At 43.5% G+C, this 26,739-nt stretch overlaps 1 protein-coding gene across 4 annotated transcripts in view; it reads right to left on the bottom strand.

Moving 5' to 3' along the window:
* Map4k3 (mitogen-activated protein kinase kinase kinase kinase 3) overlaps positions 1–26,739 on the bottom strand; it is a 168,085-nt gene that overhangs the window by 18,745 nt on the left and 122,601 nt on the right. For 2 of the 4 annotated variants that reach the window (XM_028855217.2, XM_028855219.2), the window contains 12 exons: positions 24,584–24,642; positions 22,936–22,968; positions 19,195–19,233; positions 18,951–19,004; positions 17,715–17,757; positions 16,247–16,406; positions 15,255–15,367; positions 14,303–14,344; positions 13,128–13,212; positions 10,987–11,066; positions 3,898–3,958; positions 3,703–3,820 (listed from right to left, as the gene is read on the bottom strand). In XM_028855217.2, coding sequence (XP_028711050.1) covers positions 3,703–3,820; positions 3,898–3,958; positions 10,987–11,066; positions 13,128–13,212; positions 14,303–14,344; positions 15,255–15,367; positions 16,247–16,406; positions 17,715–17,757; positions 18,951–19,004; positions 19,195–19,233; positions 22,936–22,968; positions 24,584–24,642 — 887 coding nt within the window. The remainder of the gene's footprint in view (positions 1–3,702; positions 3,821–3,897; positions 3,959–10,986; positions 11,067–13,127; positions 13,213–14,302; positions 14,345–15,254; positions 15,368–16,246; positions 16,407–17,714; positions 17,758–18,950; positions 19,005–19,194; positions 19,234–22,935; positions 22,969–24,583; positions 24,643–26,739) is intronic. The other 2 variants (XM_028855218.2, XM_028855220.2) reach the window with 1 other exon arrangement.

Raw genomic sequence — 26,739 nt, 5'->3', positions numbered from 1 at the left:
GCCAGACAGATTTTAAAAGGTTCTACAAACATCAATGGTGGACTCAAAAGCAGCTCACGACCAGGACTATTGCAATGCCCCGAAAGGATAGTCAATACTGTATGGTAACCGCTAAACTACTAATAATACTATCGTAAAGTAACGGTGAGCAAAATTATTTTATACATAAATACTTAACTTTTGATCCGAAGAGCAGCCACATCTGAAAGGGAAGCAACCATTTACAGTGTATATGACTACTTACCAGACTGAGAGAACGTACAGAAGGAACCACTGACAGTGACCCTCATGCTATTATAATTCCAAATGAAAGGCCTTAATATATATTCACAACGTGAGTAAGTACACTTTAATCAAGAATCCTTAATTGAACCAATTAAGACACGAATACGAGGTGTGCCAACAATCGCAAAGTGATAACTACAAAATAGTGTCAGCACGACTTCAGCACGTATGCATCGGCTCTAATCCCTGTGGTATAAGAGAAGCCCACAATCGCAAGGGTGAGACTCTGAATTTCTCTTGTCTGGTAGTCAGAGGGCGTCAGTACCTCCCCTGGCTAAGTTTAGAGGTGAGCGAGATTCACTAGTGTTTTAGTGTAATTACAATCCTCGTACAGCGCGCGAAAAAAGACGGGAGAAGCTCATCAAGCTTGGCACAGCAGTCTTAGCTGCAATGGCGAGAAAGCTCTCACTCACACACACACAATGAGGCACAACCTTACTAAGTCCCCACACTCTATCCTGAAAGGATCGCGAGCCCTCCCCCCTCGTCCTCATACTCCAGGCTTGTGGGTTCACCCAGATGAGTGGCACGTCTCTGTTTCGCTCTCCAGCCACGCTTATGTCCTACCAACCTACATATGAGACAGCGGTCTTGTCCACCCTTAAAGGCTGCCAGCGTGGATAATATCGACCTTACAGAGATATATCCAATGCATCCTAAGAGAGAGACTAATGCCTCCTTTATACCAATCCCCGTAGCGTTAGTTGCCTTACATCAAAGAAAGAGAGCGGTTGTGGAACGTGGCGTGAACGTTGAGAATGTGATGGTATATGGGACGTCCTCCTGGCCAGAGCTCTCCACTATCACAGGTCTATAGACTGCGTAGAGTGTCGTTATCGATGATGAATATTGCTGGGAAGACAGAGCCAGAAATATCGTGTTGGATGATTCCAGTGACACTATGCTTCCAAGATGCTGGCCTTCTGGCGTGTGCTCGGTTCCTACAGGGCTAGTGAGGGCGCAATTTAATATTCATAATCATTATTAGCCTAAAATAATACGCGTTTTGTAAAAGATTCAGGGTTGAGTTAGAGATGCGGTGGGCCCTTAAATATGCTCGGCACATGTTGTGAGCAGAAAGTGACCGTATACTGGCCAATTCCTATTTCTTATACATGGATATAAATAGTTAAAACTCAGCGAGAAGTTATCTTTGGGCTGTTTGTTCTCAGTAGGAAACAGGTGTCTAATTCACTTCGACCAGCATGAGTGGCTCTTAGACCTCATCGATCGGATCATTATTATTACATTGTGAAAGTAATTGAGGTGAGAGCTCAACAGTATCAATATAACTGACTTTAAATATAACTGTCAAATAAGACTACAAATAGTGTAAGCTTTCTCACCAGACGCATCACTTAAAAATGTGTATATCCGAGTTGTGCAGCTAGGTATGATATAGAGTGGCTGCCTGTAGCTCATGTGTCGTAGCCACGAGAGGATCGAGCGAGCTCGACTCTCAATAAGCTCTACCCATATTTTACCTACGTCTACTCCGAAGTTCAGTCTAGGTGGTACAGGGTACACTTTCTAATCTAAACCTAGAAACTATTATATACACAAGTAAAACACATAAACAAGCCTCTGGTTCACGCCTCTCCTCACTCCCGCCTCACTTTAAGTGCCCACACACTGTGCTTCTGCCCCTTGCACGGCGCCAAAAATAATAACAACTACTTCTGTGACTGTCCCGTTGCACCCACACCGATGCCCGACGGTTGACTAGTGCCGGGTTACAAGGAACGGGCACGGAGCAACGTGGGATAGAAGCACTTGGAATCTCTCTAAACTCCTCCACACTCCTCTGATATGCCTGCCATCCTTCGTCGCTTGTCACACACTTATGGGTTCGGCGATCTCATGTGGTGCTGGAAAAGCTTGACAACCTGGCGTCCTCTGGTAAAAAACAGGGGGGCAATTCCTGTCTAACCCTAGTCTTTTATTTTTCTCCCTCTAACGGTTATACACTGCAGCCTCATCGCCCCAGGCCCGGATTACTTAGGGACCTCGAACAATCTTGTCCTTACAAGCCCCAACATCTATTACTCATTCAAAGAGTCTTTCCCGAGTAAAACCTGGAGTGCCATCGGGGCAGGTTAGTTGTGAGAGCCTGGGCCAACAGAAATGAACGCCCAAATACATTCCCTCTCTCCTTCATCTCGTGAAACCTCTGAGAGATATTTTCGTATTAATGGAGATGAATTCCGTCCAGATTCAAAACCCTAAGTACAGTTTCTTGCGAAGGGAAGCTGTTTTAATTAAGATCTCATCATATGTCAGGATTTGGTGGCTGACGTCTTTTATCCACAGCGATTTTGGGAATTATTAAGTTACAAAGGAGGATGGAAAGGCACCATAATAGGTATGTAGACAAACAGCAGCACAAAGTGGTAGTTAAAAGAAAAATTACAAATATAGCTGTTGCTATCCAATCTGAAATACGAGGGCCCCCAAGCACGCGAATTCCAAACAATTCATCGAAAAATTGTTCAATTTAAATTCGATATATTCTTACTTTAAGAGCGAGAGAAAGCGTAAGTTTTTAAACGGCTTTCATCAGAAGACTACTTAAAACACAAGTGTGTCAGGACCGGAGAAAGAGCTCAGCTGTTAACAGCACTTCCTACTCTTCCAGAAGACTCAAAGTTAGTTCCTTGTACCCGTGTTGGGCAGCTCGTAACTGCCTGTAACTCCAGTGCTAGGGGATCCAATGTCTCCACGGGTGGTGCACCCACACACGCGCGCGCACACACACACACACACACAAATAAATCAATAATAAATCAAAGTCTTTAAAAGACATTCGAGCACAAACCATGGCCCCTCTGTAACTCAGAAGTTAACAACAGATCTTCAAGGTACCTGAAGATCTTGCAGAAAAGGTATCTCGCAAAGGAAGACTGGCTACATTATGGTTTGACTTAAAAGACTGTTCAAGTCAACAACAAACGAGGAACACTGTTACAATAAAAACAAGAGCTCAGCATGATTAAAAATGCAGAGTACAAAAGCAGCACTCCTCACCTCCAATTATCTCCAAATGCAAAACACATTAATTCAATAAATCATTTGGATTTTCCAGGCTTAGAAACTGTATTTTGAAAAAAATTCACTTTATGGAAGTTCACACAGACATGTTAAAAGCAAGGACAGTGTATATAATATATGATTACATGAAAAATTAGTTTTATTTTTGCAGAAAAGACAAGCAAAAATTCAGGGAGAAAATGTTTCTGTAATTAGAAAGCACAAATGACAATGATTTTTAGAATAAAAAGATGATAAATAAGCCCTTGTGAAAATACATTACAACATGACTTTTTAATGAAAAATTTCTATTAACCCAAACCTCTGCCTGCTACAGAGTAAGGGTGCAAGCACGAGATCTCTACGGATGGAAACACAGTCAACAGTTACCTCGGCAGTATCCTATCGGGGAGCTTGTGCGCTGGAATCGATACGGGTAACTTCTGCATCTGTCTTGCATAATCAAAAAGCCCCGGTAAATTATGGGAATAGAGCTGAGAAGCTTTACCTGTGAGGAAACAAGCAGCTTGTAAGAGCAGGTAACAAGCACCGAGCACTGCTAAGGTGTGGAAGGGCGACACTCACCGGATATGGACAGCAAGCAATTGTTCATCACGTATAACCACGTACACCTGCGGGGAAAGAGCTGGCAAACAACACACAAGGTTACAGGGGTTACCGCACAGTAGATTTATTTATTTATTATGTATACAGTGTTCTGCCTACATGTGTGCCTGCAGGCCAGAAGAGGTCACTAGATCTCATTACAGATGGTTGTGAGCCACCACGTGGTTGCTGGGAATTGAACTCAGGTCCTCTGGAAGAGCAGCCAGTGCTCTTAACCTCTGAGCCATTCTCCAGCTCCCGCTCTTCAGTATTTAAAACGCACACTCACAACTACATCAAAGGAAGCCAACTGCCAACATAATCTAAGTTTGAACACAGCATGATTAACTCGTCACCCTGTAATGAGGGGCTACATAACCCCAAAGAGAATAAAAACATTTTAAATAACATTTCTATCAATTTCATTTTTTTGGTTCCATGGGTTTAAATGATTTAAGGGTCTCTTCCCCTCTTAAAATGTACTTAATCCCCAAGTACCCATGCACAACATACACATAATATCCCGACGGAAAGAACCTTTTAAAATTTAACAATATTAGCAGAATGACAAATAATATGAAAGAAAGAAATTCCACACATACACATTCAAGAGCTCTCAAGACTATTATGTGGCGTATATGGAGTCGACTGACAGCAAAATACTTTCTCACTCGGCAATGCGTTCAGCGTGAGTCAATAAAGACACAGAACTGGAAAGCGGGCATTGCATGTCCCAGCTGTCGATACATCACGCGGCGCAGGACCGCGTGATGAATGAAAGGTAATGGAGAATGTAGACTCAGACTTGGGCAGAACGCAAAGAGCAGATATTACCTCACAGAGGTACTGCAGAGGTCGGCTGTATTACACATCTTTACCTATCCGCAAAGTCTCTGCTGAAGAAGAATTCACATTCTATTCAGTGTCGCAGCTCCACACTCGGCGCTCCACTGTGAGGAAGAGTCATGTGTGCACATCTTTTATGTCCACGCACACTAAGTTTTGAGTATAAAAGAGGTTGGCATACAGACTCATGGCGAAGCTCCATCCTGCTCCAGTATATACACAACACAACGGAGTGGTGAAGAGATCTGGCGTGGGTGCCGTCGGAATAGCAGTCTCCGTCTCTTTATGGTGGTACCCACTTCTACTCTCTCTCTGCTTCTTATGAACCTCCACCCCTTACATCTTCTCTCTGCGTTCTTCCGAACAGGTGCATATCGTCTAGCTCTCTTAGCCCGAGCTGGTTGGAAGCATGTTCCAGCTCATAGATAGACTGCGCCAAAATAAACTGCCCAGCAATCTTCCTGCCTCCGCCTCCTGAGTGCTGCAGTTCCAGGCTTCTCTTTTTATTAGCTATGCTCTTCATAGACTTCTCTAACCAATCTACTAAGCTCGTCCTAACAAGAATGAGGCTCCAGGAAGATGGGCTTACTAGAAAACTGCTTTCTCTTTTCACATTTCATCCCTTTGTGAGCTATGCTCCCATTTCTAATTGCACAGGAAAGACCATTCCATATGTGGTGGCGAGTGAGTTGTGTTTTGCGTGTGTATTGCTCTCTCCTTAGAGCGGACCAGGGTCTCATGTAATCCAGGCTGGCCTGAAACTCACTATGTAGACTTGAGCGTTGGTCTCGGAATACTCCTGACTCCAGTTCTACCAGTGGCTTTTTGGACTCTCAGGTCTCGCTAGCTACCTGCCCAGGCTCTGGAGGTTTAGGCGTTCCTAGCATCCTACGCCTCCTTCCGAGAGATGTCTCGGTGGCGGAGTTGACGACCCCGCTGTTCAGTAACCATCCACACAAAATTGCGCTCTACAGTATTTTAAAGACGAAAAAGTAAAAAGGCTTTCACCAATCAGATCGTGTTTCGTTTCAAAAACGTAAGGAGATAGAGACATTTAAAGTTCATTTTCTTCAAGTGTGAACCGTTCATCCTCCTCTTATTTACACAAAACTAACATTTTTATGTCTATTTATTTGCTACAGTAACAATATGAGTTTCAAACTAAAATCAGATTTCTGTAAACACCTCCACTGTTCGGGACCGCTAAATATTTGCTAACGTGATTGGGGTAGCTAGCCCATAAAGGAAGTGCCTGTTCAGTTAGATTTCAATACTTGAGGAAAATTGGTCCTCATAATTAATATAGAACATATAGTTTTCAAAATATGCGCGTCAACAGACCAGTTACTTTCAGAAACTCAGCCCATTAACTCTAGCATATGTATGCGTCAACATATAAAATCTAGGTGGTAAAGTTTCATTGAAGATCGTTCTAAGCGGTAGTGCTGATGATTATCTTTCCTCTTTTCCACCAGGACCACTTGTCTCTCCTACTGGGTTAGTCATCAGATTATGTGAGTGATTATTACATGGAGCTTTTGCCCAAACAATGGAAAATTAGTTGTGAATTATTTAATGTGTTATGTGTGTTTGGCCTCACCAGTCTGTCTGTGCCCACCACTCTTCATCATGCGCCTGTGTCCTTCTCGTGGAGGCCGGGCTGGCTCGACGATCTTAGCGATCCCCTGCAATGTGCCATAAGAGCGAGGTACTGTATCATATCATGGTCTCCGAAGCTGCCAACGTGGACTGGGACTTGGGATGACGGGAGGGAATAGGAAGAATGGAGAGATGGTTAAAAATACATCAAGTTGGGGCTTGGAGAGATGAGTCCTCAGCCCGTGGGTGTGGTGTCGAAAAGAGCTAACTAAGGCCTTGCTCTTACTGTTTCTACGGACTCTGGAAGGAGTCCCTATGCCGAGAGTTTCCACATTTCCCCTATGACAACACATCCAACGGTATGTATCGCAGAAGCCTTGCAAACCACTAAGCCTCATCTATGATGACTGGAGCGAGTCTGGTGCCCTCTCTAACTCATCCTTCCTAGGCACCTCTTTGGAGCCTCCAGAGGCTTATGTCAGCTGTAAAGCGGAGAGCCTAACTGAGAGCTGAGCCCCGACTCGCCTCGCAGTTCTTCTGATGCAGTCAACATTTGGGGTAGCATTGTGACCTATTAATTCACTAACTACATACTAATCTCAGTGATAACTCTATAATTTATAAAAGAGATAACGCTTACATAAGTAGACAGTAGTGAGATTAAAAGATGCTAAAGAAATTAAAGATCGTTAAATATCCTGCATATAAATAAAATGCGTGGATGAAATGCATACATTTAAAAATTAAATGATTATATGTCAGACCACATTACAAAGACGCAGAGTTCTAGCCAATCAATCATACTTGAGGTCTCGTCTCCTAAGTGCTATGGGATATTATATTGTTATATGAAGTCTGCAAGCTTATCAAAGGCACATAACCATACTGCAGCGCTGTAAAAATCGGCTCTCCTTTCGGATTTAAAATATGCACACTATACGATGAGATTAGTCCCAATTTCTTATATATGTGATTGAGTTAATAATACAAAACACACTCCAAATAATTCTATAATAGCAACTCTAAAAGATGATGTATATAAAGGTGGCCTGATAAAGTACGATGTGCTACACACACTTTAATCTATTTGAATGGAGTAAGATTTGGCTCGCACACTACTAACACATTTAGACTTATCTCGTTAGATATATAAACATTGATCAGTCTGGTACCAACACATAATTATATACAAAAGCCTTACTCAAAAGTAAAATTACTTAGAAATGTGACTCCCTGACTATACTATTGGCATGTTCAGAGTACAAGAGACGACGTCTCTATATGGTACCTCTCCATGATAATATACGTAGATAGTTGCACTTTTAAGCACTCTTTAAGCATTTTTTATCAACCTCTCCATTATTTTACTATTTTATTTGTTCATTAAGCAAAACTTTGTTAAGCCTCGAACGCTGTGGGTGAGGTTTGTATCTGTGGCTTACGCGTGGAACTGTAGTAGTGGTGGTGAGGGCGACGAAAGGGTGCTACGTAATATATCGGACTCACAACCTTTATTTACGTAGGCGATCTCGCTAGAGGAGGAATTCTTGGATCCCTCTCTCGAGAAGCTAAGTGAACATACTCATGACACACTCCCCACCATCCAGTAATGCTCCTCCAACTCTATCTCTCCCATATATATAGAGAAGAAAGACCTTCGAGAATCAATACACACAGTAAAAGTGGCGAGATGATTTGCTGCGCATTCTTATATCTGAACACCCCTCTCGCGAGCGCGGAAGTCCTCTAGCAGAGAACAGCCTTGAGAGCGGAGATTGAATCGCCTCTACTCCTTATCTATCTCTGCCATCAAGCACTTAGGTCTGCTCGTGATCTCTCTCGTCTTGTCAAGCTGACAGACCTACATATACACCACCGTGCACATGCACAGGACACAATCACTGTACAATGGACTTCAGAGCAGCCAAATCGCCCCTTTCCACGTGTGCTCTCCCTCTGAAGCCACTCTTGAACGGTGCGTACGCGGGATACAGCGGAAGTATAGAGCAAATCTAGTATTACGAAGCTCACGCGTGTGTTCTCTTAACGCACAGTCTGTCTGCCAACATCATTTTGCAAAATCTCTTTTTAGACAAAGACACTGCATGCAGATTAAATTAAGCTGATCTTAGAGCCTCCTTATATTGTTTGTATGTACCTACTAGAATCAAGGTTGAGCCATAGATCTTTACAATCATACGATAGTTCTGCAGAGTACATGATTTTATCGGGTTTGTTGTAACATAAGTTCTCCACTAACCACCTTCCTGTCATAAGTCATAGAGAGTGAAGCTAGCGCGAACTAAAGAGTGTTAGTCATACACTCATTTCTACTGGACTACTGTAGGAGGAGACATAAGGAATGACTGATGTCCTCAAGTTGAACTAAAACCTTTAAAACCCCACTGATCCAATTTCACATCACTGCCCAAAGTATACGCAGTCTATGATGGTCCGTAGGATTTCTTTTTGTCGAATGGTGTCATTCTCACCCTATATATTCTTCTTAGTTCAAGTATACATGGTATAACCTTTCTACTCTTCACATGTTTACAAAATTGGTACATTACTCTGTGAAGTAGATGCTGTCAGTTCGTGTGCCGTGCTTATTTGTTACAAGTGTATAGATATGGCAGGCCAGGGTGTGCCATGGGCGCAAAGTGTAGCAGAGCATCTCTGCGCCATTGTGTAGAGAGTGAAAAGCCATGCGTAAATACGTCGAGTGCAAAGGACGACATAATCGATAACTCAGTTACCCCAGGACCGTGCGTCAGTTCCTGCGCCTCTTTGTAACAAGTAGACAGAACAGGTTTGCCCAGAGCGTGCAAATAACCTATTTTATTGACCAAAGGGCAATCGATCCACCCCACATGCCCCCAATGGACAAGAGAGCTATACTTTCTATCAAAAAGTATGTGACTATGTGCCAGGAGGAGCAACAGTACCAGCGCCTGAAGCAGGTGGCGGAGCAGCCCCATCTATGTAGCTCCATAGTCAGACTCACAGCACACACTATTAAGTACACACGCCACTGGCGTGCAAGCGGTATGTCACACGACAAGAGACTCGTAGCTCCTCCACAAGTGTGAGGGTGACACAAAGGCAAAGACCTACTAAGTGTTTAGCAAAAGCGAGTTCCAGGAAAGGCGCAAAGCTACACAGAGAAACCCTGTCTCGAAAAACCAAAAAAAAAAAGTATGTGACTTCAGTAAACTTATTTTAGTTTTTGTATTATATTTTCCCCCAGGCAGGGTTTCTCTGTGTAGCTCTGGTTGTCCTGAAGCTCTCTCTGTAGACCAGGCTGGCTTCCAACTCAGAGATCCACCTGCCTCTGCCTCCTGAGTGCTGAGATTAAAGGCGTGCGCCACCACTGACCGCCTAGTCTTTGCATTTTTATCTGGAAGATGGAGCATGTGAGGCTGGAGAGATGGCTCAGTGGTCAGGAACACTGCCTGCTCTTGTGGAGGACCTGGGCTATATTCTCAGCCCTCACATGGCAGCTCACAACCATCTATAACTCCAGTTCTAGGGAATCCAATATCCTTTTTCGGCCTGCGGGGCCCAGGCACGCACATGGTACATAAAATTTTTTAAAAATTAAAAAGGTTGAGGGGGGCTGGGGATACAGGTCAGTGGTCAAGCCTTGCCTAGGATGTGCACACCCTAGGGGTTTGGTCCCAGCACCTCAAAAAAAAAAAAGAAAAAGTTGAGAAAAGATGGCAATGTTTACTTTTCAATAGCTTGTTATTATTTACAGATTTTCTCCGTTTTATTTGTAGTAAATTCATATTACTAAAGGAGAATCAATTACCCATCCCACGGGCACTCGGAGCCCAGTGTGTGAGACTGATGTCCTCGTCCCTCTCAGCTTCTCGTCTCTGAAAACTGCACTGTCATGTGCAGTGTGACAGGGACCTCTCCTGAGGTCCTATGGAACTGGACATTTGATGTGCCAATTCTAATTCTTCTGTCTTTCTCGAGGATAAAGACTTCTCTAGTGAAGTATAAGGGGCAATGTGGTGGGTAGTTGAGGATATGAAGTCTAGTGTACATGTAGCCCAGGCTAGCCATGGGAGGTCTGTGTAGCAAGTGCTCTTAACCACTGAACCATCTCCCCAGCCCTCTGCCCAGACTGACCATGTCTTCATCTTCTGATCACAGGCTCATTGTCTCCCATTATGCACAAGCAGACATTTCCAAGGCACAGGTCTGCCCATTAGCTGGGTACACAAAGCTCTGGGGTTTGACAATGCATTGTTATTGTTCTGGACTCCCAACTGTTTACGCCCTCTTCACACTACTTCACAGCTCCACGTCTTTGTCACTTAGGGTCCACCCAAACACAACCTTCCACCTCTCCAGGAGGTACTGGTGACGTTCACCTTCGTGGCCTCTAGCCTGTGCTTATTCCTAGAGTGGTGGCCCAGTGTGAGTGCTGGAATCTGTCTTTCACTAGGACTGCGAGTTTCCCAAGGGCAGGAACTGAGCCCTGGCTCTGTCTCCAGCATGTGGCAAACAAATGCTCCTTGAATGTTTTATGAATAAAAGAAATGACAAATCACAATGGAAACTTATTTCTAACGTCGACTTAACTAATTAGAAAGAATACAGAAGACGGCCTACCTGCTCCATTGATGTCTCGTGAAGTTCATTGAGATTAAGGGTATAAATGCCCTCTTCAGCACCAAATATCAAGTACTGATCTGAGATAACAGAGATACTTCATTAGCTGACTTCAATACACAAGATATTTTAGAAAGGTGTTTATCATCTACAATTCAGTCAATATGTGTTACCTCTGAAAAAGACTATGATTTTAAACGTTTAATACGAAGGAGAAGTGAGACACTCATAAGCTAAGTTATATATGAAGTTAGTCTCAGAACAGTGAGGGAGACTGCAGGAGGGAGACATGAAGACAGCCTGGTGGACTCGTCACTCACCAGAGGGTGGGACTGACTGGCAGTCTGCAGCTACTCTTTCTACAGTTCCCTAAAGCGAGGACCATGTGCAATGACCGTGAAAACCAAGAACAGATCAAAGATGATTTCTCCAGACGTGGTGGCTGGAGCAGGCACAGCCCCACAGGCTCCTCTATTTCAATGCTCAGTTGCCAGGGAGTGGAACTGTCTGAAAGGACTGGGAGGTGTGGCCCTGGAGGAGGTGTGACACTGGGAGGTGTGGCCCTGGAGGAGGTGTGTCACCGGGAGGTGTGGCCCCGGAGGAGGTGTGTCACTGGGAGGTGGACTTTGAGGTTTCAAAGCCCATGCCAGGCCTGGCTCTCTCCCTTGGCCCAAGGACCAGGATGTAGCTCTCAGCAACTGCTCCATGTCTGCCCGCTGCCATGCTCCCACCACGCTGATAATAGAGGACTAAACCTCTGAAACCACAATCAGGTTCCAAGTGAAGTGCTTTCTCTAAAAAGAGCTGCTGTCCCTTCACAGCGACAGGATGGTGACGAAGACAACAGACTACCTTTTTTTTTTTTTTTTTTTTTTTTTTGCTATTCCTGTAAGCCCTAACATAGAAACACAGGATCTGGACTTGGAAGGCAAAGGAAACAAAACAAAATGGAATAGCTGCTGAGGATGTAGTTCACTGAACAGAGTTCACTGTTCACTTGTTCAGCATGGGCACGGCCCTGGGCTTGATCTCACAAACTGGACATGGTGGCAAAGGTGTGCAGTCACTGACTGCTGGGTGGAGACAAGTGCACTACAAGTTCATGGTCATCACCGACTAGATGGGAGGTTTGAAGTCAGCTTGGGCTAAAGACTTGGTGGAAAGACAAACCCAACCCATGTTCTGATCATTGCCTGTTAAAAATTTAACCAAAACCTGGGTAGAGCAGTGGTTCTCAACTTTCCTAACGCTGCGACCCTTTAGTGCAGTCCTTATGTTGTGGGGACCCCCCAACCATAAAACCAGTTTGTTACTACTTCACAACTGTCATTTTTCCTACTGTTATGAAATGCAATCTGATATGCGACCCGAAGGGGGTCGTGACCCACAGGTTGAGAACTGCTGCTTTGGATGATAAGAGAAATTTACCCAATGTCCTATCTAATTGTTTTTAAGATAGTAAAAGGAATACATTATGATCTTCTCCGGGCTGAGCAGAGTATTCTAATAACCTAGAACATATGAGAAGCCCCTAACTGTGCGGCCTTTAGGACTGGTGCTAGCCTGAGACCTGTGGTCAGACTGCAGGGGTTAAACCAAAGCGCTCTCGCACCAGCTCCCCGGGAAGGAACAAATCTGAGTGTCAAATGAGAAGACTCATCTTGGATTTCTGGGAGAACACACACATCTTTGTCTTCTTACGCACGTTCATGTGAGACTGTTCACAGGTGAGGCTGTGGGTGTTTTACATAGTTAACGAGAGGGCTGCCGGGATGCAGGGATGCAGAAAGACACTTCATCCCTGACGTGGACCCTCATTACTCTGCATCTGACCCCTCTGCAGCGGTCCCTAGCCTCTGGGGACTTAGGGTCTCAGTCACTTCAGTGGTGGCTCTGACACACTGGGCAGGAGAGGAAGAGACACTTTGGCAGGAAGTCAGGGAGGCCTGGCGCGGTGACCACCACACAACCCCGTGAGCTACCTGCCACCTCAAACCACAACGACAGTACAGACAAATACGTTTACCCTAAATCTACACACACAGCAGAGCTCGCAGAGAAAGACCCCCAGAAAAGGAGTCAAATGAAACTCGCCCAGAGCTCTGTGAAGGACACTTAGAAAGGGAAGAAACGGGCACTACCTCTCGTGTCCGGGTTTATCCAGGATGTGGCACAGTGGATTTTCAGGGGACAGCCATTAAAAACCTTTGAAAAACATGCTCCCATCTGGAAAAATAAGGATGTGTCAACAGGACAGTAACAGCAATGGTCCCTAACATCACATAGGAGGCAGAGCTACTTTGTTTAATATGGGAAGCTATGGTGAGCACACTCAAACGAACATCACCCTCACATTAACAGAAATAAATGTGTCAAGTCAGTCTCCATCTAACGTTTGAAAAAGTAGATCATTAGTTCTGCACATTCACAACAAACTTTTTGATAGTATTATACAAAGTTTCCTGGTACGGCAACAATTTTGCTGAAGAAAAAAAAAATCTCATAAATCAGCATCAATAACTAATTCTGTGTAATAAATAATTTGCCAGTAAGAATCAGAATTTCCTATCAAAACAACATAATATTCTTAAGTTAAGAAGAAAATAATAATCTCCACACAAAAAATATTCGTTTGGTTTCTTGACAAAAATGTCATCACTGAGGCTGAGCATGGTGGCCCACACCTTTAATCTCAGCACTTGGGAGGCAGAGGCAGGTGAATCTCTGAGTTCGAGGCTAGCCTGGTCTACATAGTGAGTTCCAGGAAAGTCAGGGGATACGCAGAGAAACCCTGTCTCAGAAAAAGACAAAAAGATTTAAAAAAAAAAGTCATCATTGAATTTCATATTGTAAACTAAGATGCAGGGTTGATTTAAATCCACACACATGCTCCAAATTAAAAATAAACAGACTCATTAAGAGGATCAATGTGAGGACAGGCAGGATGTCTCCACAAGAAAAGGCACCTGCCTCTAAGCCTTACCTGAGTTTTATCCCCAGATCCTACACAGTGGAAAGAGAAAACTCACTCCAGGAAGTGCAACAGTAGAAGCACACATGTACATATGTGAAAACACACACACACACACACACACACACACACACACGCACACACACACACACATGCACACGCAAATATAAAATTTTCTTTTTAAATGAAAAAAAGAAAAGCTGAGTGTGATTGTGACGGCTCCTGCTTGTGACGTCAGTGCTGGGGATGTGGGTGGGGAGCAGGCAGACACAATCAAAGATATACACCGAAACAATTCCCACTGTGTTTAGTTTGAAAATCAGTTATTTGATACTTAGTACTTACATGCACTTTAGGTGTTGGGGGAAGACCATTACTAATTGGCTTCTAGAAAAGAAACGTATTATTATTATTATTATTATTATTATTATTATTATTATTACTGCTATTTGGCAAGAAAATACTGTATTTCAAGCTCTTTTCTTTGAATAAAATACACAAGTGTAATATCATCATAAAATAGCTATCTTTAATTTTCCTATATTCTTCCCAGGGTTACTTACTGCTCCCCAAACCAGTTCGGTGTACATCCTTTCTCTAGGTAGCTGTATATACTCATACATATACTCATACATATACTCATACATATAAGAGCTTTCTGGGCAGTATCTGTTTTCTGCAGTGCAGGTCATCAACTCAGGACCTCTCACACGACAGGCACTCTACCAACAAAGACTAGAGTTTAAAGAGTCAGTTCTCAGCATGGAGGATAACCAACTCTTGGTGAACGATCCCAGTGTGAAGGGTTAGACTAGCTGTTCTCAACCTGAGTGTCGTGATCCCTTTGGGGGTTGAATGACCCTTTCACAGGGGTCACCTAAGACCATCAGAAAACACAGATATTTACATTACAATTCATAACAGTAGCAAAATTAGTTATGAAGTAGCAATGAAAATAATGTTATGGTTAGGGGTCACCACAACATAAGGGACTATATTAAAGGATCAGAGCATTAGGAAGGTTGAGAACCACTGGGTCAGACTTACATAAAGATCACGATTTATAATGTGCTAAATAAAAGTGGATCTAAGTTTAAACAAGGAGGTTATGTCAGTTTACCTTTACAAAGACCCCTTCATGATTTAAATAAAATACTATCACAATAATCAATAGACTAAATTATCAATATAGTAATTATGGAATACACAGTTGCTATGGTTCCAGGCCTTGTAAGTGTGACCCTTGCTATATAGTGAGAAAGCACACAAGTGTGAGTGTACGAATGTCAACACTTACGGGTACATCCTTCTTCTCTTTTCTGGAAAGGTTTGTACCTCGATGCTCACTCTGTTGCTGATACAAAGATCCATCTCGTTCTCCATTTAGCTGGAAGGAGCTCACTCCATTCCCTTCAATAAGATATGTTTAGATATATTGTGAAAGGACGATTTTTTAATGAAAGATTTCATTAAGACAATTATGAAAGAGGAAAGATTTATTTCTGCACTTGAGATCTCCCATTCAGAACACTCATCCCTGGAGTGTTATATATGTTCTTCCTCTTTCTGGCATATCAGGTAAATTTAAATTCAGCTCGTATCTGAGTAAACATTTATTTTCATTAAAAAGAGGAAAATAGTAAATTCGTAATTACTTTCAATGAATGAACAATTCATACTACATATAATACCAAGAAATGGTAACAGCTTTTTTAAAGGCTCCTCTGCTATTCAGAGGAACCTTCACAGTGATGGAACAGCACCTTCTAGTGCTAATTTATAGACAGGTACCAATTATTTTTCTAAAAGGATTAAAATGAAGGAGTCAAAGAAAAACACCCTCATCTTTCCTAAGACGGAAGTAGGCTACAACCAAACATGTTTCCTTGTTTCTCCAAAGCTTGACTTTGACTTAGAGGCCGCACTAATGCTGAAGTGGACTGGGAATGCTAATGGCCAAGAGCGCCTGCTGGTGCTGCCAGGACCCGGGTTCACGGCTCAGCACTCTATGGTGGCTCACAACTGTCTACCTCCAGTTCCGGGAACAGACACACTCTTCTGGCCTCTCCTGGCACCAGGCAGACGCTCACACACATGAACATAACAAAAATGGGGTCAATGTCAGGGTTGGTTCACCAGGTATCCTGTCATCGACTGCACTTTGTACCCGGAAGCGGAAGGCAGGAAAGAAGTTACCAGCCGCTGCCTTGCCGTCTCCCCCACCTCTAGGATGGCCCTTCACTTCTGAGAACAAACACCTGTAACATACTGGAGTCTGCCCCTCCTCACCTAAAGCAGCAGGCTTCTGTGGGGGTAACCTGGGGGGAGGTGGCCTAGGTGGAACGTGGGATGGCTTTGCTGGGCTCCCTGATGAGGGACATCTCTTGATCGTTCCTTGATTACCATCCTCAGCAGAATGTGTATCCTGCGGTATGAAGATGGACTTAGGCTGAAATAACACAGAAAAGGAAACCGGTGATTAAACATACGATTACTTTCCTTTAGTAAATATTACATATCAGAGACTTTCCAACTGTGTTCACTAGAGGAGTGTCAAGGGTATTTAAGATTCAGGCTATCTTATTTACTTAAAAATTATTCTAAAAATGTACATAAAAACGTGCTGGGTTCTGCAGCTGTGGAAGGAGGAACACGAATTGAAGGTTTCTATTCCCTTCTACTAGGGTCTCATAAGCCTTCCTAGGTGAAAATATTCTTGTCTTCTGATTATACTCCAACTTAACTGCATCTCTTTTAAGTACTGAAGCTAATCACTGCTTGTCAGGTTAATCTCAACTGTCCCTTGGACAACGCGGCATGTTTATGTTAAAGTGTAATCTTCCCGACTAGGGCCAACAGAAAGAAGACTGCTAGTAAACTGCTCCTGCACTGGAGAACACCAGTCCAGTAAGACAGGATGCCCGAGAGACTTCTTGTGAAGACAGTGGTTGGCTTCCACGGGTGCTCTTCCGATGCCCACCAAAGCAATCTCCACAAGCAAGCACAGCACCGTGAGAACTGTAACAGTGTTCTCAGTAACAGTGACAACAAAACACTGTGAGAAGCCAAGACTTCAAGGCTCCGACTCACTCTGCAACACACCTTACTTTGTAACTAAACTTGTTACACAGAGAAACCTTGTCCACCCACTTTATCCCTTAGGAAGCCTGGAGATATGCTACATACATGTATGAAATGAAAGAAAACCCTGTAAGGTGGGATTGCTTTATTATCCGAGATGACTTTGTTAGGCAAAGGGCTAGCTCAGTGCAGAGTGCTTGCCTAATGCGCAAGGGGGCCCAGGTTCAATCCCCAGCAGAGCCAGGGATGGGCGGGGGGTGGGGGGGTGGGGGGTGGTCATTACATTGTTCTCCAAAGCGGCTGTCCTGTTTGTGAATGTTTAATTTACAATTATTTTCTGAAAATTAAATGTCTGTGACAGTAGTTTATCCTTTGTCCACTCTCAGCAATCAATTAATGGTAGGTTACAGATTTTAAGGAAAAAAAAAATCTTAAGAAAATGTAAGATTCCTAGCAAGGTGGAAATAATACCAAACTAAAAATTATTTCAAAGTATAAACAGAAAAAGTGTCATTTGTAAAAATACGAAAGTGAAATTATATTTAGATAAAAATCATCAACTCCGAGTTTTTGTTTGCGGCTGGAAACAAAACAAAGCCACCGTAACGGAGTCAGCAAGCTCTGCAGTGGAGAGCAGCGTGCGCGGTCAGGGTGGAGAGCGAGCCTGCCTACCTACCTTTGGTGGCAGAGGTGGCGGGACTTTTGCTTTCATGGTCGAACTAAAAACACAGAAAACATAGAGTGAGAACTCTGCACTTGACAAATGAATTACTAAACACAACTGTTTTTAAAAGATACAGAAGAAATACTATTTCTAAAATACTTTGTAAGATGTCCAAATTCTATTAAATGAAACATTCAGAAGTAAGCAGGTAGATGTGCATCTTACTGGTTTCAAATGCCACGGTGATCCAAAGTGGAAGGATGACACAATTCTATTTTATTTCAATCAAAAGGCGAATAAGGATATAAGTAGCAATTGGGCTGGGAAATGGTAAGGGCATAAAATACAGCACACAATATGTGTTGGTTTCTCTCCTGCGGTGGTGATAAAATTCAGACAAAGGGCTCATTCCAGCTATAGTTCAAGTGTATATAGTCCATCATGGTAGAGAGTTAAGGCTGCATGAACCACGTCAGAATTTACACAGTCCAGGGTCCTCTTACCCAGAAATGGCCCTACCCACAGTTAAGAGGGGTCTTCTTACATCAACTAATCCAATCAGGACAACCCACCACACGTAAACCCAGAGGCCTGTCTGACAGGCAATTCTGGATTTGTCCCAATTTTCTGTCTTCAATTAGTGTTACAGACTGACATTTATCTCCCTAAATTCCCATACTGATGAGAGAATCCTCAATGTGATGCACATAAAGGTATGACTTTTAGGAGGTCGTTGAGGTTAAATGAAGCTATAGGCTTGACAGGCATGACAGTAGGGAGGATGACAGCCCTCTGCCCCACCACATACACACATCAAGAAAGGCCATGTGAACGCACAGATGGAGGCAGGAACTTGACAATGAGTTCAAGGTCATCCACATGTATATAACACATTCCCAGCCAACCCGGACGCCAAGAGACCCTGTCTCAAAGCCAGGGTTGGGGTTGGTAGGTGCACAAGTAGATGGAGGAAACACCAACTAGGCCAGCACCTACATCTTGAATTTCCTAGCCTCTAGAGCTGGGAGAATTAAGTTTCTGTCTAGCCCACTCAGTATAAGGCATTTTTGTTATCCGAATCTGAAGTCCATTAATCCGAGTGGAATAGAAAACCCCCAGCACAGAGACTGTGGTACAACCCAAGGCTGTGCTACTTACATTAAAACTACCATCACTATTAAGCCCTCGAACTACAACACAGGTCAAATGAGATCCTTTCTTTTTACCAAAAGGAGCAATAGAACCTACTGTTTGGAGTCGTCTTCATCCACTTCATCATCCTCTAGGTGGGCCACGTGTCCTCTAAAGAGACCAGACAGCTCGTTAGACGCGAACCTCCCCGGGGCAGCTACAGAGACAAAGGGGGCCGACTGCAGGCCAGGACAGACGGACAACTAAAACTGACGAACCACACATGACAGAGAAGGGGAAACGACTTAGCTCGTCTACGACATAAGAAAGTACTTCAAGCTTAATTAAAAGTTGTAATTACCGCTGATGCAGTTCTTCTTCCACAGACTTTAGAAGACTCCTTAAAGACACAAACAAGAAGCGTGAGGGAACGGTGTCAAGGACGTCACTTCTGTTCCCTATGCTTGCCCCTAAGTTTCCTGAACACATCTGCCACACTGACCACTTCTGTGCTACCATGTTTTAATGAGAGAGCTCTATTTTTGATTGCTAATGTCTTAAAAATGTATCCTAAATGAACATAAATAAATATGTTCTAATACCGACTGAAACTACTGATTCAAACAGGAGACAGTTCAGCATGAAATGCCACAACAAAATTGATAAGACAATTGCAGGGTCAGAGCCAGGGATTTCCAGGACTCAAATTCTATCAGAACATTACACCTGACACCAGACGCTGTATTTTTTCTTTCTTAAAATAAAGAGGGTGACACACTCCGGCAGACATGGAACTCAGCATGTTGGCTTTCTGCGGAAGCATGCATGCATGAGCTGTGAACACATGAATGTGGCAGCAGCCTGCTTTCACGGGGGACACTCGCTCACCTGAGGCCTGCTCTCCCCCCGATGGTGGACAGGCAAACACATGTACACTTTTGTGAGGCTAAGGCTGTGTCAGACCAGCTCTGAGGCTTTTACCATCAGGCCTGATGTTTTTAAAAAGGCTTGAACTTGCAAGAAGGTGAGAGAATTGGGGTGTTCCTGAACGTAGGCAATTCAGGAAGCACAGCCTTCTCTGGGCTGCTGCAATTACTAGGAGAGAGGTATTTTCCCTAAACCTTCTAAGTAGTTCCTCAGTGTTCCTGGACCTCACACCATGAAACCCAGAAGGCATGGTTAGCTATCTATTGTGGGCCAGGAGCAGAACCATCTTACCCATCAAGGACTTTAAGCAGGCTAGCCTGAGAAGTTTTCAGAACGACCAGTTATGAATCTGGAATCAACCACTCTGAGCACTACCACCCCTAGAAAGAAAGGCTGAGGTGCAGTAGGTAGTCAACATCCTGCTAACTGTGAAGCTCTCCCAGGACCAGCTCTAAGCAACAGGAGCTTCTGGCTAGAGGCAGTGTGACAAGGGAGGACAAAGCTGGCCTGAAGCTGAATCCTGCTGTCACCTCTGCAGGCCCTGTGGCCTTGGATAAGTCACTTCAGTTTGAATGGGTACATCTCAGTTCATTTGATGTAAAATGGGAATCACACTAGGAGAGAAAGTGTTTGAAGCAGTCAACAGCTGGATGCGGGCAAGCACTTGGCGGCTCCCCCCCCCCCCCAAGCACTGCTCTCCCATGTTCTCAAGGGCTCCCTTTGGGAAACACTCGCCCAGGTCAGATCCTGGAGAGACCTGTCGCCTACAGGAGGGTCTGCGAGGTCCCACTGCAGAATACGTAACTTTTCTACACTACGTCTGCTGCTGTTTCCTAGACACTACTCGGATACTTGTTATAACAGATTAAATTATGTAGAAGACAGGAAAACTCAGCTATCTTCCAGTAGTGTGAAGGAACTATGAAAAAAAAAAAAAAGAGGAAGCAATTTCCTTATTATTACTTTGTCAGAGGAAAAATCGTTCTTTTCCTAAGAACGCTGCCTGTTCCTGTGCCAGCAGTGCCCAGCTGGGCTGTGCAGGTGTGGCTGCGGTTACTCCATCCAGTCACATGGGGGTCAGAACAGTGCTACCAGGAAGGAGCAGAGAGGAGGCATTTGAGCTGGTTCTTTAGGGGAGGGCTTAAAACTGTACAAACATGTTTTTATTAAAGGTGAACATATATTATTGTTTTAAAATAATTCAGTATTTTTGAAAATCCTTTGTTTAACTTTCCATACTAAAATGCTACACTAGCAACAGGAAGTCCTCAGCACGGTGATGCGGCAAAGGGACCCTAGACCACAGACTTGAGAAGTGCAGCCTTCCCAAGTCAGGCCTGGTCTCTCTGGGCGATGGTGGGCTTTCATACCATCCCAGAAGCCGGGAAGCCAGCGTGGCGGCAGAGGCCTGCAATCCCATCACTAGCCTGGGCTACAGAGCCAACAGGCGGTCGTAAACAAGCAAGTGGGAAAAATTCTTTTTCTGAGCACTCGGCAGTGTTTTTTTAGGCAGTAGGATTTCAAAGTAATTAGGAAGACCGTCTATACATAGTTTACTCTGTTAGCACTGCCAGTGGGATTCACACGGCATTCTGGCTTTGTGGGTGTTTCGGGGCGCGGGGTGGGGTGGGGTGGGGGTGGGAGGCGGGGAGGTGGGGAGCATGATTACTGTAGCCAAGGCTGGCCTCAAACTTGCTCTGTAGCTGAAGACAGCCTTGAACTTCTGATCCTCCTGCCTCCACTTCCTGAGTGCCGGGGTAAGAGGTGTGGACCAGCACATCCATTTTTGGTTTTTGTGTGGGTGGCGCTGGGGAGGCTCTGGGGGCTCTGTGGCAGCCAGCAGGCACCCCCCTGACTGAGGGACAGACCAGCAATGACACAGGAAGTTCTCTAACAACATCGTCTCTACTCATTTACCTCCAAGTCTCTTCCTATGGATTAAGGTAAGGTTTGCTGACAAGCTGTACAGTTCATAAAGTCGTAGAGAGGGCACGTGGCCCGCTTTGGTGGCTTTACAACAGAGAAAACGAGGTACAGCTCAATTTGCTGAGTGACCCATTACAGCACCCATAGCTGACAGCGCTGGAGGACACGTGACCCTGAGTTATTCACCACCAGGCTCCATCAGCACAAAACCAAAGCCACTTGAACTTGGCTGGTAAGGGATGTTTGCCGACAGAGCTGAATCACTATCGAAATGATGGAAAATTTGATGAAAAAACAAATCTAACCTGGAGCAATGAATGAGCGCAGACTTAAGTGACAAGGCAGGAAACTGAGGTGGGAAAAGTCTAAACCGGTGTCAAGCATTCAGCACATCTGGATTAGCCAAGGGCCATGCGGCATGTTACCAGTCTCACAACTGCCAGGCTGACTCAAAACCACCTGTGCATGCACTTCCCTGACTGTAGCTAAAAGCAAGAAACTGGTATTTCTCTGAAACTGAAGAGGAGTTTCACCTGCTTCCTAGTGTAACTGACAATTACTCAGTAGCTACTCCCACTTGAAGACAGAAAGAGCCTAGTAAGCCCCATGGGAACTAACAGTTCCTCAAGGTTGCTTACTCCTCCCTTAGCGAAGAGGCAGGTGCTATTACAATCCTCACTTGACTAGAGACAAAGGTAGCCGAGTGCTCACAGGAAGAAGAGCCAATGCAGCTGGGCATGGCCTTGGCTACCAGAGTAGTCTGCTGTGGGGAACTGGGATCTGACCCACACCTTACTGCTGTCCAGAGACTTTACAACTGTATCTTTACAAATATGCTCTACGCTCCCAGACACAGTTTGATTTTCTTTTAAAAATAAATACTTTAATTAAAAAATTGTAAAAAAGCTCAGAAGAACTGACCCCAGTTACACCAGAATTCAGAAGAAAAGGTGTTAGCTGCACTGAATTGAAGGAATGTGCCTTCTGTTGCAGAAAGCCAAGTCCGTGTACCAAACCGAACCCGACAGTTCCTGAGGGATCTGGACTAGGCAGAAACCCATCGAGGGACTCTGTCTACCTGAGGCCCTTTGAGAGAGCAGGAGGTCCTGACTTTTAAAGCGCTGCCGAGCAGCAAGAATAAAGCGGACATGACACACAGTAAGGGAAGTGCCACAGCCACGCTCACGCCACAGGGACGTACACACCTCCACACCAAACACAGCAGGGCTAAGACTTCCGGCCAACCTACCTTGCCAATGACTCGTTATATAGAATACTGTTCCTTAAGCAGGGATCCAATTAATCAAAAAAATGAAGGGTGGGCAAATTATTAACATTTTACCTAGCCAAAATAGCTATACACACTAAGATGTACAACAACAACAACAAAAAATCAGACGATGGGAGCTAGGAAAACTGGAAAAGCATTTATGGCTGTATTATTTTGCATTTTGTAAGCACATTAATTTTAAATGAAAGGGTAAGTGATATATAGTCAAACTATTCAGCCTCTTTAGGCACATGAAAATTTGGTTGTATCAGTCCTTACAATCAATGACATCATCATTAGAAAAGACATTCAATTAACTTTTTAAACTCACTACCCCACAACGACACACAATCTATTCTTGCTATCCACTAGAACCAGGACAACTTATAATAGCAATCACTGTTTAGGTCAAACTACATTTAGGTATTAATTTAGGCAAATTACTATTTAGGTAAAACTACATTTTCTACCAAGGGAATTTTATACTTATCTTCCACTTTAAGAAAGACAGAGGCTACTGGATGGTGCACACCTTTAATGCCAGTACTCAGGAGGCAGAGGCAGGGCAGAGGCGGAGATCTCTGCAAGTCTGAGGATAGCCGGGACTACATAGTGAGACTTTATCTCCAAATATATGCATGAATAAACAAACAACCAAAAGACAAAAGAAGAAGAAATACAGAGGCTAATGAATAATGATAAATGCCTAATATTTTATATCTAATTGAAATTCACATTAAATGAGCTTAGCATATTTTAGCTTTTCATTCGAAGCCTCCTCTTTGCACCAGAAAGTGTATTGAGGTAGGAAAAAATTCAAGTGTTCAGATTATAGCAAAAGGAGAAAGCCATGATTTTCAGTACTCTCCGTTAAACTAAGGTATCTGTCATTAATCATTATTTCTCAACTGCTTAACTTAAAGTATGGGAACAGATGTCTCAGTTCTCTCGTGTAATCGAGATTGAAATTTTAAGTTCTAATTTAGTATGTATGTTCATCCCCAGAATACTCTGGGGATTTAAATACTCCCTCACAAATTGGCTTATAGAGTGAGAATTCCTATCTGAAATCAGGAGATAAGAAGGTAGAGGGGCAGTCTTGGCCTTGGGTTCTACACTCTGGCATGTGATGAACCTGTAGAACCTGTAGAACGGTTGAGTTATGGCTTTCGGCACTAGACAGCGCCTGGCTCAGGGTAGGCATTACTAGCTGCTGAGTTTTCTCTCACATGAAATAACCTTTAAAAGCTCATATCCATTTTGATTACTAGTATTCTTTACAAGATTATCACTAAATTTAAGATGAGGATTTCTAAGTAGTGTGAATAATTTGGCTGTTTCCAGAGGCCAGCACAGAGGGGAGACGTCCAAGCAAGTTTAGAAAGAACCAGCTGCTGAGACGCAGATTCAGCACAGCTGGAGGACGCTGTAACGAGAGAGATCTGCAGGTGAGGTTAACGGATGACAGCCGCTGACTCTACATGGCTAGCAGAGGACTATGGGAAAGTCGAGAGCTCACTGCCCAGCATCTACCAGCTCAATGCAATTTACTCTCTTAAATATTGAATATGAAATATAATATCAAAGACAATCACTTTGCATTTAAATTTTCAAAGAAGTTACTTACTTGTTTCCACCTAAGAAGTAACTACTTTGGTGTCCTTGTCCGTACTCTAGCTGTAGATCCTGATGGCATGAAGCAGAACAGTTAACAAAGCAGTCCAGCACTCACCACAAACTAACACACACTATTTTAAGAAGAAAAGTCCCAAGCCCCAAATAAATCTGTATTGCTATATACTCTTAAAAAGAAGGCATGGTGGCACTTTCAACAATACAAGATGGAAGTCTGTAGTCCTGATCTTTATTACTTAAGTATTTTTCTGGGAATTTTTTTCCATATGACAGCTACAAGTCTCATTCGTGGCTATTGTTATTGTAATTAGTATTTGTAAAAAAATCAGCTTGTAAAAAGAAAAAAGCTCAAATAAAGTATTATCAAGCTACAATGAAGCAAAAAAGAACAGACTAAGCAACCAAAACCATCTTGCTTTGACTTTGTACGTGGCATCTGGAATGACCGTGTATATATACACATTCACATATTTCTACTGCTGCTTCATGCAGGCGATTAATGGTTTACGAACATAAAGCTGTGCAGAAGTGAGGTATGCATGTGAACTTGTACAAGCCTGGAAACTGGAGGTTTAGGAAGATTTTAAAGTTAAAACAGCAAAGCTTAAAATGGATATGGAGAGTCCTTCCTTACTTAAGCATTTGACTGAATGCTGCAGGTTGCAGAGAGCTAAGAATTAAAATCCAGAAGAATGAGCAATATATGGGCTCCACTAAAACACCTGAGAAGAATGCATCATCCGGCAGCCAGAGCAAGAATCAAGCTGCCTCCCTCCTTTAAAGAAGCCACTGTACTCCAGTTATGGGTGTAAGGAATCTTCTGTCCAGGGGACTTCAGATGTGGGACTGGGGCTCTAGACAGGTCACCTTGGGACAACCTCACCGAGTTTACCACACAGATCTCCTCCAGCACTTACACTGAATTTTAATGTCTACAAGTTTCTTACAGCAGTAACCAGGCCATGACCTCTTCAAACATGGGGAAAAGGTCAAATCTGTCTGCCTTCCTCACAGTCAGGGTCTAACACACACCTGACACAAGACTGTGCTGTGAGTGTAAACACTTGTTCAAATTCCACCTCTTTCGTTTCCTGGAAACAGATAAACACTTCCCCAGGGTACAGATACTCAGAATCACAAACATCCCAAGTCTAGAGTCTAAGATTAGAACACAATTCCATGCAACACACTGTACTTGAAAGTTAACTTTAAGGCCTGTCCAAAAAATATCTGTTGAAAATAAAAATAATGACTTAGGTAAGGCTCAAATTCTGTCCTCTTCAATATTCGTGTTCAGTCGTGCACACAGTAACTGTTCTTACCAACGATAGCAGAGAAAACCCATCATGAATGAAAAGCTTAGTGGCTGTCCCACTGGCGTGTGCCAAGTGAAACTCCAACGGAAAAGGAGACACGTTCTCCTTAACTTACAACACAGCTTAATACGACCAATCACCAAGTCACAAGCCTCCAACTACTATTCCACTTTCCAGTTTTCGTGCTCACGACTTTGTACTTTAGGCACTAGAATCAGCTAATGAAGGACTCGTGTCTACAGATGCTCTAAGGTCAAGCTTCCTGTCTTCAGATGACAGCATCAGATGACCAAACCCTCTAACCAGAGCAGTCACAGCTTTAGCAATAGAATCTCATAAACTTTTAGACAACAGCTTCAAAAATATATGAATGTGCAGAGTGGATTCTGTCTTCTACTGATGTGTAGGAATGTCTACTTAGATGAGAGATGACAATCAGTAGTCGGTTGACAATAATGAGCAGAAAATGAAAACCAATCAAGGTCAGGAGTATTTTTAAGGAAAGAGAATTATTTAAAATAACTAAAGGGATATTTTAATAGAAAATCAAGCACAGACTCATATACATTCAAGCCAATAGAGTATGCATGTTGTAGGTACACTCAAGTCTGATGGTGAAGCCGAGTCCAGTCCTTATAAAACTGAAAGGGGCTATTCTTCATTCATTATTTCTCTCCTGAACTCAAGTCACACTATAATAACCACGTGGATCATCAAGATGGCTCAGTGAGGTGAGATTCCTGGCACCAAGCCTGACTACCTGAGTTCAATGCCCAGAACCAACATGGCGGCAGGGAAGAAATGACGTCTGAAGGTTGTCCTCTGACCTACA

This window comes from Peromyscus leucopus, chromosome 22 (assembly GCF_004664715.2).
Source record: "Peromyscus leucopus breed LL Stock chromosome 22, UCI_PerLeu_2.1, whole genome shotgun sequence".
Taxonomy (NCBI): domain Eukaryota; kingdom Metazoa; phylum Chordata; class Mammalia; order Rodentia; family Cricetidae; genus Peromyscus; species Peromyscus leucopus.
This window is presented reverse-complemented; position numbering and strand designations above follow the sequence as displayed.